Source organism: Panthera leo, chromosome C1, assembly GCF_018350215.1.
Source record: "Panthera leo isolate Ple1 chromosome C1, P.leo_Ple1_pat1.1, whole genome shotgun sequence".
NCBI classification, from domain to species: Eukaryota; Metazoa; Chordata; class Mammalia; order Carnivora; family Felidae; genus Panthera; species Panthera leo.
The window spans coordinates 70,693,195-70,711,264 of record NC_056686.1 but is presented as its reverse complement, the minus strand read 5'-3'; the positions used below and the strand labels follow the sequence as shown (position 1 = coordinate 70,711,264).

General features: G+C 38.5%; 2 protein-coding genes across 4 annotated transcripts in view; one reads left to right on the top strand and one right to left on the bottom strand.

Annotated features, from left to right (window-relative positions):
* The window catches only part of SPATA1 (spermatogenesis associated 1), a 56,823-nt gene extending 47,595 nt beyond the window's left edge, over positions 1–9,228 (bottom strand). The window contains 2 exon segments of the mRNA XM_042952411.1: positions 1–174; positions 9,140–9,228. Of these exon segments, the coding sequence (XP_042808345.1) occupies positions 1–102 (102 nt within the window). The 5' untranslated portion in view covers positions 103–174; positions 9,140–9,228.
* Positions 9,229–9,311: 83 nt separating this feature from the next.
* GNG5 (G protein subunit gamma 5) lies at positions 9,312–17,636 on the top strand. 3 transcript variants are annotated; one of them, XM_042952417.1, is made up of 3 exons: positions 9,312–9,551; positions 13,094–13,234; positions 17,505–17,636. In XM_042952417.1, the coding sequence occupies exons 1-2, from the start codon at positions 9,312–9,314 to the stop codon at positions 13,217–13,219; spliced, it is 366 nt and encodes a 121-aa protein (XP_042808351.1). In that variant the 3' UTR covers positions 13,220–13,234; positions 17,505–17,636. The 3 variants fall into 3 exon arrangements, with proteins under 3 accessions (XP_042808351.1, XP_042808349.1, XP_042808350.1); XM_042952415.1 differs by lacking the exon at positions 9,312–9,551 and adding an exon at positions 9,577–10,089; XM_042952416.1 differs by lacking the exons at positions 9,312–9,551; positions 13,094–13,234; positions 17,505–17,636 and adding exons at positions 9,577–10,089; positions 12,068–13,085.
* The last annotated feature ends 434 nt before the right edge of the window (positions 17,637–18,070 follow it).

Genomic DNA, 18,070 nt, shown 5'->3' with positions numbered 1-18,070 from the left:
CTCTGATGAAGAAGGTCGGCTTGGACTGAGGGACATATTCACCAGTGTCTGAATAGGGTGATTATCAGTTGGAATTTTGTGGGGTGTTTTACCTTTCTTCATTTAAGTAGTATATGTAAAGGTTATAACAGATTTTTGACTTGTTTAAGATAGCATTCCACTCAATTCTGGTCTCTGATTCATTCAAAAAGTGAAAAGAAAAACACAAAAGGCTTTAAAATACACTGAAAATGAAAACTTAGGAATGTACACAATCTCATAATTTAAAAAGACCTATTACTAGTAAGTCTGTGTGTGTGTATATACATATATATACACATCTATATATGTATACATATATATATATATCTTCAATACAACTAAATAAATTGTTAAATTACATTATAAAAGACTTGTGACCAGGGCATATTTTACTATTCTAAACAATTTTCTCAAGGTTGAAAATTAAAGTTAAATATATATGGTATTTTATATAAAGTAGAAATATGTTTCTGGAAGTATAAAGACTAAATTTGTGCAAATGGCTATAGAATGATGAAAACTGTTTTACCATAAACATTTCTTCCTGGGCTTGGATATCTCAAGTATAACATGAATAATTATTCCAGATGAAAATGCCAGTTTTTAAGTACTTTAAGCTATGTTTGTGTTGTTTCCTGTATTGTTCTCAGAGGATTTAAAACAGTTTACAAGAATCCACAATAACATTTAAATTATATAATAAAAATTGAAAAGTAAGGTAGCTGAATCACTCTAAACAGGAATTATCAAAGTAGGACAATCCTAAAGTAAACGATGTGATACCAATACCAGAACAGAAGGCTTTTCAAGATTTCAAAGCATTATACAATCTTGATTTATATTAAAACAGTAAGTGCAACAAAATTTAAAATTTCTGTTATTTGGTATTGATTACAGCTCTATGAAATCATATCAGAGACCACTAATTATTCTAATGGTATCAAAATTAAAAAATTACATCCTGGGACATAACATCTTTTAAATCAAGTTAGTTTCACATATTACTTCCTATGCAAATTTCTTACAATAATTAAAACTTAAAATGTTTTGTTATTTTAACCATCTCAAACATTATTTTAATTACATTAGTATTTTTTTTAACTATTTAGATATTTCCATTTCTATACCTACCCAAAGGCTCTTTCTGCCATTGTACTAATATCAGCCTATATTATGAACCTAAACACAACTCAGATACATATATGGTAATGTCTTTATTATATAAAAATTATTTGTAATAACCTATAAGAATTACAGTCCATGGGCATGAAAATTGCTACTGATGTGCAAACTGGGAGGCTGGGATTGTTAATTTCTGTGCATGCATTAAAAGCTTGTCATTTTTGGGGTGCCTGGGTGGCTCAGTTGGTTAAGCTTCTGACTCTTGATTTTGGCTCAGGTCATGATCTCACGGTTCATGAGATGGAACCCAAGATGGGCTCTGCACTGACAGCACGGGCCTGTGCACATGTGCACATTCTCTCTCAAAATAAATTAACATTAAAAAAAAACCTTGACATTTCATTCAGAACAAATTTTTAATTAAGCAAACTCAAGTCATTAACCAAGACCTGCTTTAATATTGTCCTCAGGTAAACTGCCCCATTACATTATCCCTTCTAAAGGTATAGCAAAGAAGCCATACTTTGAATGATACCTCCATTTTGTCATTTCTGACTGGATCAATGCTGAAGACTAAATCCTGGACAATAAAATGGCATTGCATATAAAGATGAGACCTTAGAAATTAGAACTGGGAGAACTCAAGATTCAGAATTTTCAAAAATAGATTATCATTAGTCAATTATGGGTTTGAGAGGGAGTAAGTGCTCGTAGATATATCACCTGTCATCTTTGATCTGGTCTGTACTTTAAAGAGAACGACCTATCGTACTTTCTCTGCATTACTCCAAAAATCATTTTGGAGTAAGCAGCAGAACTAAAAATCAAGCTTAAAAATTTCTGACACTTGATGACCTGGTGTTGAGAATCCAGGGTACTGCCAGCCCAGGCCTACTTCAGCTCTGGGCATCCCACTGGGGTGGCCCCGATGCAGCATGCTACAAAACTCCCAGTCTGTGCCCACTCCAGCTCCAGCCAGCCAGCCAAAGTCACCAGGCACATGCAGTCTACACATGGATGGTTCCTATACAACACCATTCCTTCAAGACTGGGATAGATCGCTGTTTCAACTAATTCATAGAAACATACACAGAAAATGAAACAACATGAGAAGACAGAGGAATATGGTTTCAATGAGAGGAATATTTGTTTAAATGAAAACAAAACCACAGAAAGAACTAAATGAAATGAAGATAAGAAACCTATTTCATAAAGAGTTCAAAGAATGGTCAAAAAGATGCCCACCAGGCTGCAGAAAAGAGTGAATAAATCAAGTGAGTTTCAAGAAAGGGATAAAAACATTCAAAAGAACCAACCAGAGTTGAAGAATATAATAACTGAAATGAAAAATACACTAGAGGAAAACAATAACAGATATAGGGAAACAATAAGAGATTCAGTGATCTGGAAGACAGGGTAACAAAAAGTACCCAAGCTGAACAGCAAAAAGAGAAAAGAATTAAAAAAAAATTTTTTTTTAATGTTTATTTTTAAGAGACAGAGTACAAGTGGGGGAGGCGCAGAGAGAAAGAGAGAGCAAGCAAGCAAGCAAGCGAGCAGGCAGGAGAGGGGCAGAGAGGGTTACAGAATCTGAAGCAAGTTCCAGGCTCGGAGAAGTCAGCACAGAGCCCACGCAGGGCTTGAACTCACGAACCGCAAGATCGGGACCTGAGCCGAATTTGGCGCTTAACTGACTGAGCCACCCAGGCGCCACAAGAGAACAGAATTCTTAAAAATGAGGAAATCTTAAGAGAATTCTGGGACAATATCAAACATACGAACATTTGCAGTGTAGTAATCCCAGAAAGAGAAGAGAAAGGGGCAGAAAATTTATTTGAATAAATAATAGCTGAAAACTTCCTCGACCTGGGTAAGAAAACAGAGAAGTAGGCCCAGGAAGCAGAGAGAGAATCCCAAATAAGATAAACCCAAAAAGGTCCACATCAAACCCCTAATAATTAAAACATCAAAAACTAAAGATTGAGACTTTCAAATATAACAAGAGAAAAACAACTAGTTACATACAAGGAAAACCCCATAAGGCTATCTATCACCTGATTTTTCAGCAGAAACTTTGCAGGCCAGAGGGAGTGGCATGATATATTCAAAGCACTAAAAGGAAAAAAAAAAATACAACCAAAAATACTATATCCGGCAAGGTTATCATTCACAATTGAAGGAAAGATAGAGTCTCCCAAACAAAAATTAAAGGAGTTCATCACCACTAACCTTACAAGAAAAGTTAAAGGGACTTCTTTAAGTGGAAAAGGCCATAACTAGAAGAAAATTATAAAAGGATATAATTTCACTAATAAAAGCAAACATATAGTAAAGGTAGTCAATCATTCACTTACAAAGCTAGTATGAAGGTTAAACATCAAAAGTGGTAAAATCAATTATATGTAAAAAAAAAAGTAGTTAAGGAAGTCACAAAATAAAAAGGTGAAAAATGTGATATATACATAAAACGTGAAGGGGGAAAGAGTAAAAATGTCATGCTTCTAAAATGTGTTCAAGCTTAAGCAGCCATCAACTTATCATAGACTGCTATATACTTAGGATGTTGTATATGAATTTCATAACCACAAACCAAAAGCCTGTAACAGATACACAAATATAAAGACAAAGGAGAACATTAAAGAAAGTCATCACAAGGGAAGAGATCAAGAGAAGAAGAAAGGAATAGAGAACAATAAAAACAACCAGAAAACAATGAAGAAAATTATAGTAAGTACATACCTATCAATAATTACTTCAAATGTAAATGGACTAAATGCTCCAGGTAAGATACAGCGTGACAAAACGCATATAAAAAAAAAACAAACAAAAAAACAAAAAAAAAAACCCTCCAAATGCTGCCTACAAGAAACTCACTTCATACCTAAAGACACAAACTGAAAGTAAAGGGATAGAAAAAGATATTCACACAAATGAAGTGGGAAAAAAAAAAGCTAGGGTAGAAATACTTATATCAGACAAAATAGACTTTAAACAAGGACTGTAACAAGAGACAAAGAAGGGCATTATGTAATGATAAAGTGATTAATACAACAAAAGTATATAACAATTGTAAATATCTGTGCACCTAATATAGGAGTACCTATATATATAAAAGAATATGAACAGACACAAAGGCAGAAATTGACAGTTATATGATCATAGTAGGGAACTTTAACAACACCGCACTTACATCAATGGATAGATCATCCAGACAGAAAATCAACAGAGACTGGCTTTGAATTATGCATTAGACCATATGAACTTAACAGATATATACAGAACACTCCATCCCCAAACAGCAGAATATACATTCTTTTCAAGTGCATATGGAACATTCTCTAGGATTGATCATGTTAGGCCACTAAACAAGTCTCAATAAATTTAAGAAGACTGAAATAAAATCAAGCATCTTTTCTGAACACAAGAATGTGAAACTAGAAATCATTACAAAAAAAAAAAAAGGAAAAAATACAAATGTGGAGATTTGAAAACATGTTACTAAACAACCAATAAGTCATAAATCAAATAGGAAATCAAAACCAAGAGATAAATAAAAATGGAAACACCATGGTTCAAAATTTTGGGGATGTATCAAAAGTAGTTCTAAGAGGGAAGTTTATAATGATATAGGTCTGCCTTGAGAAACAAGAAAAATCTCAAACAATCTAACCTTACACCTAAAGGAACCAGAGAAGAAAGGAAATCCTATCAGAACAGAAATAAATGAAACAGAAGAAAAAAAAAAAAAAATCAGTGAAACTAACAGTGAGTCCTCCGAAAAGATACACAAAATTAATAAACCTGTAGCCAGATTCATCAAGAAAAAAAGGGAGAGGCCTCAATAAAATCAGAAATGAAAGAGAAATAACAAGCTTCATTACAAAAATACAATGAATTATAAGAGGCTGCTATGAGAAATTATATGCCAACAAATTGGACAACCTAGAATAAATTCATAGAAAAACATACAATCTTCCAAGATTGAATCAGAAAGAAATAAAAAATCTGAACAGGCTGATTACTAGTAACAAAATTCAGTTGGTAATCAAAAAGCTCTGGGGCACCTGGGTAGCTCAGTTGCTTAAGCATCTTGACTCTTGATTTTGGCTCAGGTCATAATCTTGAGGTTTTGAGAGTTCGAACCCCACATCAGGGCTCTGTGCTGACAGTGCAGAGCCTGCCTGGGATTCTCTCTTTCCCTCTCTCTCTGCCCCTCCGCTGTTCATGCTTACTCTCTCTCTCTTAAATTTAATAAATAAACTTTTTTAAAAAATTATTTAAAAGGGGCGCCTGGGTGGCTCAGTCGGTTAAGCGTCCGACTTCGGCTCAGGTCATGATCTCGCGGTCTGTGAGTTTGAGCCCCGTGTCAGGGTCTGTGTTGAATGCTCAGAGCCTGGAGCCTGTTTCAGATTCTGTGTCTCCCTCTCTCTCTGACCCTCCCCCATTCATGCTCTGTCTCTCTCTGTCTCAAAAATAAATAAACGTTAAAAAAAATTAAAAAAAATAAAAAATAAAAAAAAATAAAAAATTATTTAAAAAACCACAACTATTAAGACTACACCAAAATAAAAAACTTTTGCACAGCAGAAGAACCATCAACAAAATGAAAAGACAACCTACTGTATGGGAGAAGATTTCTTTTTTTTTTTTTTTTTTTGTAGTTGACATATCTGACAAGGAGTTAATATGCAATATATATAAAGAACTCCTACAACTCTACACCAAACCCACAAATAATCAAATTAAAAAACGGGCAGATGATCTGAATAGACATTTTTCCAAAAAAGACATATAGATGTCCAACAGACACATGAAAAGATGCTCAACATCACTAATCATCAGGGAAATGCAAATCAAAACCACAATGAGATATTTATTACCTTACACATATATAAATGGCTAGAATCAAAAAGACACTAACAAGTGTTGGCAAGGATGTGGAGAAAAAGAATCCCTCATTCACTGTTGGTAGGAATGTAAGTTGGTGTAACCACTGTGGAAAGCACTATGCAGGTTCCTCAAAAATTAAAAACAGAAATACCATATGATTCAGTAATTCCACTACTGGGTATTTGCTCAAAGAAAACAAAAACATGAATTCAAAAAATATATGCACCCCTATGTTTATTGCAGTATTATTTTATAATAGCCAAGATATGGAAGCAACCCAACTGTTCATTGACAGATGGATGGATAAAGAAGAGGTGGTTTATATAAACAATTGAATACTACTCAGCCATAAAGAAGAATGTAGTCTTGCCCTTTGCAACATGAATGGAACTAGAAGGTATTAGGCTAAGTGAAATAAGTCAGACAGAGAGAGACAATCACCATATGATTTCACTTACATGTGGAACCTAAAAAACAAATGAATGAGCAAAACACCAGACCCTTAAATACAAAGAAGAAACTGATGGTTGCCAGAGGACAGTAGGGCGATGAGTGAAATAAAGGGAATTAAGAGGTACAAACTTCCAGTGATAAAATAAGTCATGGAAACAAAAAGTACAGCATAAGAATATAGCCAATAATATTGTGATAATATTGTTTGGTGAGAGATGGTGAGTATGCTGATTGTGATGAGCACTGAGTAATGTATAAAGCTGTTGAATCATTATGTTATACACCTGAAACTAATATAACATTGTATGTTAATCATACTTCAATAACCAAAAAACAATCTGATTAAAAAATGGGCAGAGGACCTGAACTCACATTTTTTTTTAAAGACAACACACAGATGGCCAACAGACATATAAAAAGATCCTCAAAATCAATAATCACCAAGGAAACGCAAATCAAAACCACAAGGAGATCACTTCACACCCCTCAGAGTGCCTAGTTTCAAAAACACAAGAAATAAAAGTGTTGGCAAGGAAGTGAAGAAAAAGGAACTCTCCTGCACTGTTGGTGGGAATGTAAATTGGTGCAGGCATTGTGGAAAACAGTATGCAGGTTCTTCAAAAATTAAAAATAGAAACACTATACCATCTAGTAATTCTGCTACCTGATATTTAGCTGCAGAAAATGAAAACACTAATTTGAAAAGATATATGCACCTCTATGTTTACTGCAGCAATATTTACAACAGCCAAGGTATGGAAGCAACCCAAGTATTCATCAATGGATGAATGTATAAAGAATATGTAGGGGCACCTGAGTGGCTCAGTCGGTTAAGCATCCAATTTCAGCTCAGGTCATGATCTCACGGTTTGTGAGTTCCAGCCCCGCGCCAGGCTCTGTGCTAACCGCTCAGAGCCTGGAGCCTGCTTCGGATTCTGTGTCTCCCCCTCTCTGTCTCTGTCCCTCCTCTGCTCACACTCCATTTCTCTCTCTCTCAAAAATAAATAACACTAAAAAGTTATAAAAAAATGAACATGCAGAATATCATTCAGTAATTTAATATTACTCCTCTATAAAAAAGAATGAGACCTTGCCCTTTGCAACACGGATGGGCCTAAAGAATATTATGCTATGTGAAATACATCAAAGAGTGATGAATACAGTATGATTTCACTTATACGTGAAATCGAAAAAATAAATGAAGGAACAAACAAAACCGGAAAGAGACCCATATACAGAGAACTTACGGTTGCCAGAAGGAAGGAGGGTGGGGGGATGGGCACAATGGACGAAGGGTAATAGTAGGTACAAGATTCCACCTATGGAATGAATAAGTCTCTGGGATAAAAGGTACAGCGAGGAATAGAGTCAACGGTACTGTGATAGCATTGTATGGTGACAGATAGCAGCCACACTTGTGGTGAGCATAGCATAATCAATAGAGTTGTCAAATCACTGTTCTACACCTGAAACTAATGTAACATTGTGTGTCAATTATACTTCAATTAAATTTAAAAAATTGTGGGTAGATTTATTACTTCATTATGAAATGGGGAAACAGTGGCTCAGCAAAGTTCAAATGGCTTTGGCTTGCGGGAGGGGGTGGGGAGGGGTGGTGGTGGAGAATACCAAGGTAAGTGGTAGAGCCAGAATTTAAACCTTGGTTTTTAACCCTAGTTATTACATCTATTGTATGAATTAAACTACTAAAGCACACTGTACATTTTTGTAAAGTGATTCAAACTGTTTAGTAAATAATGTTTTATTTGTCAATTAGAGCAAATTATATGTGGATTTTCTCACTACACAAAAAATCTGAAATGTCTCAGTGATTAAATTATTCACGTTTATAGAAAGAAAACAGTAGTGTATTCCTTGATGTACTTTAATCGTTGAATAGGAAACACTTATCCTAAGCGCTGTGACATAACAAATAAGTTTCCATGGTTGAGACATTCATTGGCTGAGCCTATTTTGCTTGATTAGATACTACTGTTTCTCTCTCCAGCAACTCCTCTGAAGGTCAATTTCAAGCAGCAGGTAATAAGTTACCACTGAAATGCAAAACAAACTTTCCGGAAGCACAAAAAGTTGTTTTATTTTTTAAGGTATAATAAGCGTTAATTCCCCAAGTGAAGTGGATAACAAGATGAGACGGGTGTAATCTTCTGCAAGTACTTTGGCTTCTTCACCACCTCTTCGAGAAAACCAAGAGATGAGCGAGAGAAGCCGAATCCTGAGAAGACGCGCTTTCCCCCTAGCGAACCAGCACCCCTGCTCCCCGCCGCCCCGCTTCCCTCGGTCAGTTACGGCGACCTCCGAGCTCTAAAGAGAGCTTTGGGCCTCAGGGGGGTCTGAGGGCCGGAAACTGGCTGAAGACCGGCCGCCCCACAAACTCGGGTAGCGTTTCAGAGACGCGTCTCTAAGGAGACGGGGTGTCCGTAACTCGCGCCGGCTACTTCAGGCTCCTACTCCTCGGCTGGGCCCTTCTCTTCCCACAACCTCTGCCGCCAAGGCCAACAGGAAAACTGGAACCTCTTTGTCACCTGTCCAGCAGGCCTTTTATAAACTCCTTCAAGCACCCGCCTTTCCTAACCAGTCCTTTTCAGGTTCCCCTCGAGTCTTGGCGGCTAATGAGGAGCTTTTTCTTTACCTCTCCTAAGTCGGCCTCTCGGGAGAGGAAGATGGGCGACGGGTCTCGCTGGCGTCCCGCCGCTCCTCTGCCCAAAGCGCGCTCCTCCCCTTCTCACTCCCTTCTTCCCCTCCCTCCGGCTCCGCTCCTGCGTGGGGAGAGGAGCTGGAACTGAGAGCCGTGGAGGACACGCATGCGCGCCGCGGGTGGAGCCGCTGGGCAAAGAACCGGAAACTTAAGAGACAAAGTTCGGAGCCCCGCCCCCCGCCGCGCTGCCCCGCCGTCAGACCCCGCGGACCCTCTACCGGACCGATTCCCGCAACGACGAATCTGCCCGGCTCTCGCGAGCGCCATGTCGGGTTCCTCCAGCGTCGCCGCTATGAAGAAAGTGGTTCAACAGCTCCGGCTGGAAGCCGGGCTCAACCGCGTGAAGGTGTGCGGGGGCGGGCGGGCGGACGAGGGGGAGGGGAGGGCGGCGGCGGATGGGATCGGGCGGCCGAGGTGGCTGGGGCGAGCGGCACTTTCGTCCCGCTCCTGTTTCCTCTGGGGAGGACGCGCGCTCGGCGGCGACGACCCGATCCGGGAGGGCCAGCTTTAGAGAAGTAGCGGCGCGGATCGGCGCTGTTGTTCGGGGGTCGGTTAGTGCGCCTTTCCGCGCCAGGACTTTCCAAGGCAGGCTGGCCCCGGGGCTGAACCACGGCTTTCCGCATTCCGGTGGCCCTTCTCTCCCTCCCTCCGCCGTGACTCCGCGGCTGGCTTGGGCAACAGCTGCTCCTCCGAGCGCCGTCCGCACCCTTCTAGTCCTTAGTTTACCAGACTCCACCCTTTATTTTCACTGGACAGAGTTTTACCTGGCTTTTAATTCGGAACAGAACCTATTTGCATGTTGGAACGTTCCCAAACCCACTCCTTGCCAGCTCCTCTTATCCACCGAACACAGACTTGAAAACGAATTTTTGCAAACGCAAACTGTAAGTTAAAGAAGCATGTTTGTTTTCGAAACGTCCCCGGTGCCTAAGGTTACCACTGGTGTGTTGTGTACAACCTCATACAAAGCGTGCGTTTCATACTTAGTTGGCAGTTTACTGTGTCTGACCTTGGAAATATCTATTGGTTTGCATACCTTAGTGATCAGAGTGGACCATTCTTACTTGTTTTGCCGTCTAGTTAATACTGACCTTGTCTTGGGGCATTTACCTTGCGGGGAGAAACCTTTGTGTGTGTTGGCAGGACAACCTGACATTCAAGTGCTGTTCCAAGTTTCTCCTGATTTTTAAAATCCTAAATGGATTGGCTTCTTTCTGATGCAGGTCATCTTACAAGTGAAACACTTCTTGTAATTAAAAAAAGAAACAAGAATATAAATCATGCCCTCTGTTGAAAGAAGCAGCCAGTTTTCAAGATGACTTGATTGTGTACTCATCTGGCTAAGTGTTTACTTCTCCCTGAAATGTTTTATGGAGTAAGATAGCCTCCCATTTACCTACTTCCTTAAATAGAAATGTCAGGGACCTAGCTTACTCAGTTGTGGTCACCTCAGGAGGGAAGGGAAATTCCCATCAGTTTGGTGTGGGATTCCCCGCCCTGTCCTTTAAGTGCTGTAGACTACATTGCTGTTTGGAATCCATTTCTCTCATCTCCAGCTTCTTAACTCATCCCAGTGATTTATGGTCAGTCTCGGTTGGATTTAACTCTGAAACTTGAAACCCTATGTTTCTTAACCAACCATTACATTATCACACATGTGCGCCTTTATCACAGGTTAGAGTGGCCCAGGAAAGAAAAAAAATGGGAGTGGGATGCAAAAAAAAAAAAAGCTGGCTGAAAGTAGTAAGTGTTCACTGGGGGTACTTAGTTCCTTGTCTCGAAAGAAAATGAGATGAAGGCCTCAGATTAAAGTACTCTGAGGGTTTTACTATGAAAACCCCGGCCACTCCAGTGACTCTTCCAGGTGATGCCTGCCTCTTGGACATAATTCTTCAGGAGGCTTCTGTTCTGGAGCATTAAAGTCACCACAGGTGGCTTTGGTTTTAGAGTTATTTCATCTCATACTAGGGTTGTAGCAAGGAGGGGAGGGCGTTCCACCTTGGGACTTTAAATGAACTTTTCTTTAACTCTGTTGTAAAGTGTGGTTGGTTTGATTTTATTTTGTGCACCTATTTTATCCATGACTCTGTGCTAGATGCTTTTTTTGGTGATATTTTAAACTAGCACGAGTTTACTGTTAGACCTTTATGTTTAACCACAGTCTAACCACAGTTGATAGAAATTTTCACAAATGCTTGACAAACTATACCATATGTAGGGTGACCATGCATTGTATTGCCAACCAGGGCACTTTGGAGAGTGAAAGAGGGCACTAATAATTATGCCAGGATTATAAGGTTTCAGTCTCCTGGATGGTGATTATTACTGTGCTTTGGGGGCTAGCAGCTTGTTTGAGGTTAGAGCCTTTGTCTCAGTTCACCCACTGCTTGGAATTCTCACTGATGGTTGTTTCCCACTGATAGTTACTTGGCTGGATCTCGTCATTGAGATGTCAGTTTAAATGTCACCTCCTCAGAGACACTTTTCCTTAGGTCAAGATCTAACCACTCTATTTCTGGATAGCTCCTTGTCTGTATTATCTCCTGAACTGTCACCTCCATAACAGGAACCTGGCTATTCTTATGTATTCTCAGTGCCTAGAAGTATATTTGGCACATAGTGGTGCTTGAGAAGTTTGTGAAAGGGAATTAATTAAGTTGGAAGCCTGCCTACACTTTAGGCAGAAAGTTGTCAGATACTTACTTTATCCTTACTGCTAGTTAATGTGAATGAAACCAAGTTTTAAGATTGTGTAAAATGATACCTTGCACTCCCCACTTTAGCTACACCTTCTCTTGGTGGGTAAGCAGGGTGGCCACTTGTAGCACTTGCTAACAGGTATTTACATATTACTTTACACAGTTGCTAACCTGTGGATAAACTGTTGTATAAGTGGATAAAATGCTGTATAATGTACAAACATTTCAAGGCTTGAGATTCATCTTGGGATGATGTATCCTTTTACCAGGTAAATGTCTGGGTTACAGCAGTAATCTGCAGGATTTCTTAGAGTATTTGTGATGCTTTCACCTCCCTTTCAAAATGCCCAACTGAACTGGACACCTGCTCTCACCCTTCTTGGGGATAGTTAAAACTGAAAATAAAATGATTGTTTTTCCCATCTTCCTAAACCTCAAGACTTAGGATCTTGTATTCATTTGGAGCATCTTTTATTCATGTTCTACATCTGAACCGTTCAGTTCACTGTTCTGGTATTCTGTATCACCTAATCAGAATATATACAAATCGTAGGTGTTTAAGTGATACCTAATTCCTTAAGTGCTGTTTGAGTGGCATTGCATACATATATGAAAATTAAATCACATTTAAGCAAATACACTGCTGCTTAAAGGCAGGCTGCTTGGTGAAGTGGCTAAAATAATTCAGTGTTTGCTATCGGCTTTTCAGTTACATGACACTGAACTGTCCAGTTTTGTAACATGAAACAGCAGATGGTACATAATGCCAAAACAATGAACTGAGTGGTTCAGATTTAGAACATGATGTTCATTTTCTCAGTAATATATATGCTTTCAAGACAGTTAACACCTTTTGTTTGCATCTTGTGTACTGCTTTTAGTAAAAAACAAGATGTTGAGTAACCTGAAGGTTGAGTACCTCTGAAGTTTAATAAACTACCCAGATGGGTTTTTCTTTGCAGATGTACTAAATCATTTGATGCTTTTAATAAGCAAGCAAAAGAAAGCATACTATAAACTAGTCCACTGTATGTGCAGTGTTTTGAGTATGATGAGCTCAGTATGACTCTTTATATGTCTTCTTTTGAGTTAAGAGAAGTGTTTATTGCGGGTATTTCAAAGATTTGAGAAAACCTCCCTGAAAACATTCTCACCTCCTCCCACTACCCCCTCCTTTTGTCTTGTACAGGTTTCCCAGGCAGCTGCAGATTTGAAACAATTCTGTCTGCAGAATGCTCAACACGATCCCCTGCTGACCGGAGTATCCTCAAGTACAAATCCCTTCAGACCCCAGAAAGTCTGTTCCTTTTTGTAGTAAAACGAATCTTTGGTAAGTTTCTTTAATATTTAGGTTTTTTGTGTGTGTGTGTGTGTTTTTTTTAAACTGCAGTGTTTATGGGGACAACCTTGAATACGTGTACTACCAATTGATTTGGATTCTGATGTCATTTCTCTAATAGAAACCAGCTGTAGCACAGCATAGCAGAGAATTAATTGGGAATTGGGAATGCAAGAGAAATTCAGGATATAGTTGAATAGACTGACATGGTGTGGACATTTGTAGTGGGGGATAACAGGTTTTACTCTTTATTCTTAGGTAAAGATACAACAAGAGAGAAGTGAAGTGTATGAGAGTTCATGGTGGCAGGCAGTGGATTTGATTTCAGATTTCAGGATGGGCTGGTTTAAAGCATGTATCCATATGTTAATCTGTAGCTTCCATTTCAAGTGTCAGTGTGTGTGCAAAATTGTATAATGTTAATCCAAGAGAGATTTGACCAAAAAAACATGCTGTGGATAATTTAATATGTAATCCAAGGGTGCTGCTACCTTTTATAAATTCACAGTACTTAAGTCAGAGGGTGTACTCATATTGACCTATGAGAAGCAACCAAACTAATGGTGTTAAAAAAAAAAAAAAGACTATGGCACACACCCTTTACAAACATTCTAACTCCTCAAAGTTCAGGAAGCCAGCTTCTTAAAATACCATGTTACATAGTTGGTGCCCTCCCTAATTAAAGCTTTGTGGATTTGGGAGTATCCAGGAAGTCAGCATGTTTCCAGTAAATACAATGATTGGTAAAGATTTTGAAACACCAGAAACCACCTTTGAGTAACAGGTTTTCCATAAGGAAGTAGCTTTTTTTAACAGCCTAACATGTTTGTATTTAATAGTTAATAGTTCTTTGCTTCAGCAATATTAATTCTTCATGGCAGTTTTTGGGTATTTCATATTTTTATGGCTTATTAAAGATTCTTTTTAAACCTCTGTTCCCCATTGTATTCACTTTATAAAGTGGTTTATTTTCATTTGATATAAAATACTGTTAAGAAACGTGGCTTCTTACCTGGCTGTTAACAGTTTCATTTTGTAGGAGTCTGCAGATAAGTGTTTAAATGACTTGCTCAAAATTATAATATAGCTAGGATAAGAACCCAGATTTCAAAGTAAAATAACAGCTACTAATCCTGGCAGTTTAATAAAACAGGTTTATGGATATGATTTTAAACACCTTGGGCCAAGAAAAGGATGTTTGGATGTAAACGTATTTCTTCTCAAACTTGAATGTATCTGCAAATTACCTTGTTAAAATGCAAATTCAAATTCAGTAGGTCTGAATTCTAAGGGCTGAAGGATTTTTTTTTTTTCCTTTTTAATGTTTATTTTTGAGAGTAACTGCACACAAGTGAGGGAGGGCAGAGAGAGAGGGAGACAGAATCCAAAGCAGGCTCCAGGCTCTGAGCCGTCTGCATAGAGCCTGACACAGGGCTTGAATTCATGAACCATGACGTTGGATGCCCAACCAACTGAGCCACCCAGGCATAGGGCTGAAGTATTTCTTACAGATGCCCAGATTATACCGATGGTGGTGGTCCTGGGCCCACACTGAATGGCCGGGATACATAGATTCTATATTTGAGTCTTTATATTTACATCTTTTAAAAATATATAGTTTAAAGAAAGACAGCATAGATAACTTAGCAATAGGTTAGAATACAAGGAAAATACAAAGACCATGATCAGCGGACCTAGAGACAATCATTATTAATCTAGATTTCCTTTTAAGAGGGAAAAAAATTTATATGCTGGTTTACAGACAGTGAGTATGTACAGTTTTTATTCTGCTTTTAAAAAACCTTTATGGATGCCTGGGTGGCTCGGTTGGTTAAGCATCTGACTTCGGCGGCTCAGGTCATGATCTCACGGCTTTTGAGTTTGAGCCCCACTCTGTGCTGACAGCTTAGAGCCTGGAACCTGTTTCGGATTCTATGTCTGTCTGTCTGTCTCTCTCTCTGCCCCTCCCCCTCTCATGCTCTCTCTCTTTCTCTCAAAAATAAAAATTAAAAAAAACCCTTGAACTTTATTTCATTAAAAATTCTTTGTAGGGGCGCCTGGGTGGCTCAGTCGGTTAAGCGGCCGACTTTAGCTCTGGTCATGATCTCGCGGTCCGTGAGTTCGAGCCCCACTTCGGGCTCTGTGCTGACAGCTCAGAGCCTGGAGCCTGTTTCAGATTCTGTGTCTCCCTCTCTCTGACCCTCCCCCGTTCATGCTCTGTCTCTCTCTGTCTCAAAAATAAATAAACATTAAAAAAAAAAAATTAAAAAAAAAATTCTTTGTAAATGAAATTTTTAGTGGCTGTATTATACATCATTAATACAGCTTAAACATCATTAAATATTGCTACACTGAGGCAAATATCTTGGTACTCCTATGTATAGTTTACCTGTTTTCTTTAAGATAAATTTCTAGAAGTAAGATTATTCAGTAAGGAATGACATTTAAAATTTAATAACACTTGCTAACTGGGAACAAACTTTCCACATGGAGCTCAAGAGTGCTTTCTCTTGAGCCCTTGCCAAACAGACCTCAGCCTATTTGCTACTGTTTTCTACTGATCTAGTTTTTTCTAGTTTTTCTACTGATCTAGTAATTCAAATGTTAACTAGTTTTTTCACCATTCTGTTTAAACCCCTTGAACATTCTCGTTCTAAGACAATAGAAATTTCCAAATAAGTATAGAGAACCATGTATCTACCATCCTGAATTAAATAGTTTACCTTACTAATTTTATTTTTTTTTTAATTTTTTTTTAACATTTATTTATTTTTGAGACAGAGAGACAGAGCATGAATGGGGGAGGGGCAGAGAGAGAGGGAGACACAGAATCAGAAGCAGGCTCCAGGCTCTGAGTGGTCAGCACAGAGCCCGACGCGGGGCTCGAACTCACGGACCGTGAGATCGTGACCTGAGCTGAAGTCGGACGCTTAACCGACTGAGCCACCCAGGCGCCCCGTTACTAATTTTCAAAAAGAAATAAAAGACACTTTTTCTACCTTTCTGTATAGGTAACTTACTCTGAAGTGGGTATACCCATGTTTTTACTTTTTACTACGTTTCTTGTGTTTTGTAGTTTTAAAACATAGTTACTGTTTTTTAAGGACCAACTATTGTGTTTGAGATTTGTGTTGATCCTTGTAGATTGTTTTACCTGCTCTCTATCTCTAGTATTCAACGTGTGTATAAACCTCGGTTTGTTTATCCATTCCCCAGCCGAGTTACATTTAGGCTATTCCTAGTTCTTCCCTCTTTAAACACCACGATAGTCAACATCCATGTATGTTTCACTTTATGTATAGGTTTATCTAGGTAAATGTTAAGTGGGGTGTCTGTCCAGTTGAATGGGGGCCCCCACATGTGAGGCAGTGATCGGGTGGAAGTTGATGGTGAGGGAGGTGAAAGAATTTACCCAAAACAGAACAAAGGAGATAGAAATTTATTGCATACACCGTAAGGGACCAGGAAGGCAGGACAGCAGAAAGGCTTGTGCCATGAGGCAGTGGGAATGGAATACACCTTAGGGGGAGCTTTGGGCAGGACAGCAAAGGAGAGGCTTTCTGCAGTGAGGAAGCAGGTAGGGGCTGTTTTTAAAGGGAGAACATGAGGCGGTATGGCGATGTATGGAATCTTCCTTTTGGTAACTGTGCCTAGTTGTAAGTAGCCCATTGGTTAGTTAGGGCCTAAGGATATTTTAATGTGGATCGCCTGATGGGCCTATGTGTATTCAGGCAGGGGATCCATGTGGGCACTTTTTACATTCCATGGCTCAAGCCTGTTTGCCTAAAAGTGGCCCCTACAGTAAATACAAGTGGGATTGCATCTTCTACCTTAGTAGAATTTATCAAACTGCTCTCCTCAATGCTATTGCTTATTTTCTAGGGATATTCAGATTTTTCTGAATTTAAGAGATTTTTATGTTAACTTTTAAAAATTAGGATATAGAGTATATTTGGCAGTGATCTTGGCAAGTTAATCTATAAGTCTGTTTTTTATAAACCATGGGTGATTTGTACTTCAGAGTGGTTGTGAAAATTAAGAGAAAATTCTATTTTATACACCACAGAGATCTATTTCTCATTTTTTCCCTTGAAACCCTGTGATATGTCTACTTCCTAAAAGGCTTGGTTTAATTGAAAGCACTGTATAAGCTAACATGCAAATGAATGCCCTCAAAGTAATAGAAGATGTATTACTTTTCAGAAAAAACTATTGTGTTTTGGTCCTTTCCTCTAATCCACTCTTTTCTTTTCCATTTCAGGTTTTCTAAACCATTTTTCATGAACCAGTGCATATTCAAAGGAGAACTAAATTTGGAGCCTGTATGAAAGCTTATCCCTATAACACGTGCCATACTATATAAACTTCTACTTTTGTCAGTCCTTAACATCTACCTCTCTGAATTTTCATAAATTTCTATTTCACAAGGGTAATTATTTTATATACACTGGCAGCCACATACAATAAAATACTTAGTGTAAAAGTTTTTTGGTTAATTACTGGTATTGAATATACTATGTATTAATTTGTTTTGAACACATAAGATAATGGCAATTTCTCAATGTCATTAATTTACGTTTCAGGGCTTGTTCTACAGCTCATGTCACATAACTGTATACCATACATATGAAAGACTGTTAGAGAATTAAAGATAAGTTGCAAACTTTTTTCTTTCAAGGTCAGGAGGAGGCTGCTAATACTAGTTTCTACATGTGAGTTATTTGCAGGATTAACTTTGTTTTAATAAAAGTATTTAATAAGAAATACTAAAAAACTCCCTTGTGTAGGGTATTACCATTACACCTAAAAATTAATTACTTAATAGAC

Coding starts and splice junctions, on each gene's coding strand:
- GNG5 (XM_042952415.1), top strand. CDS start 9,601: ATGGGATCGGGCGGCCGAGGTGGCTGGGGCGAGCGGCACTTTCGTCCC. Junction 10,090..13,093: donor AATTTTTGCAAACGCAAACT/GTAAGTTAAAGA, acceptor TGTCTTGTACAG/GTTTCCCAGGCAGCTGCAGA.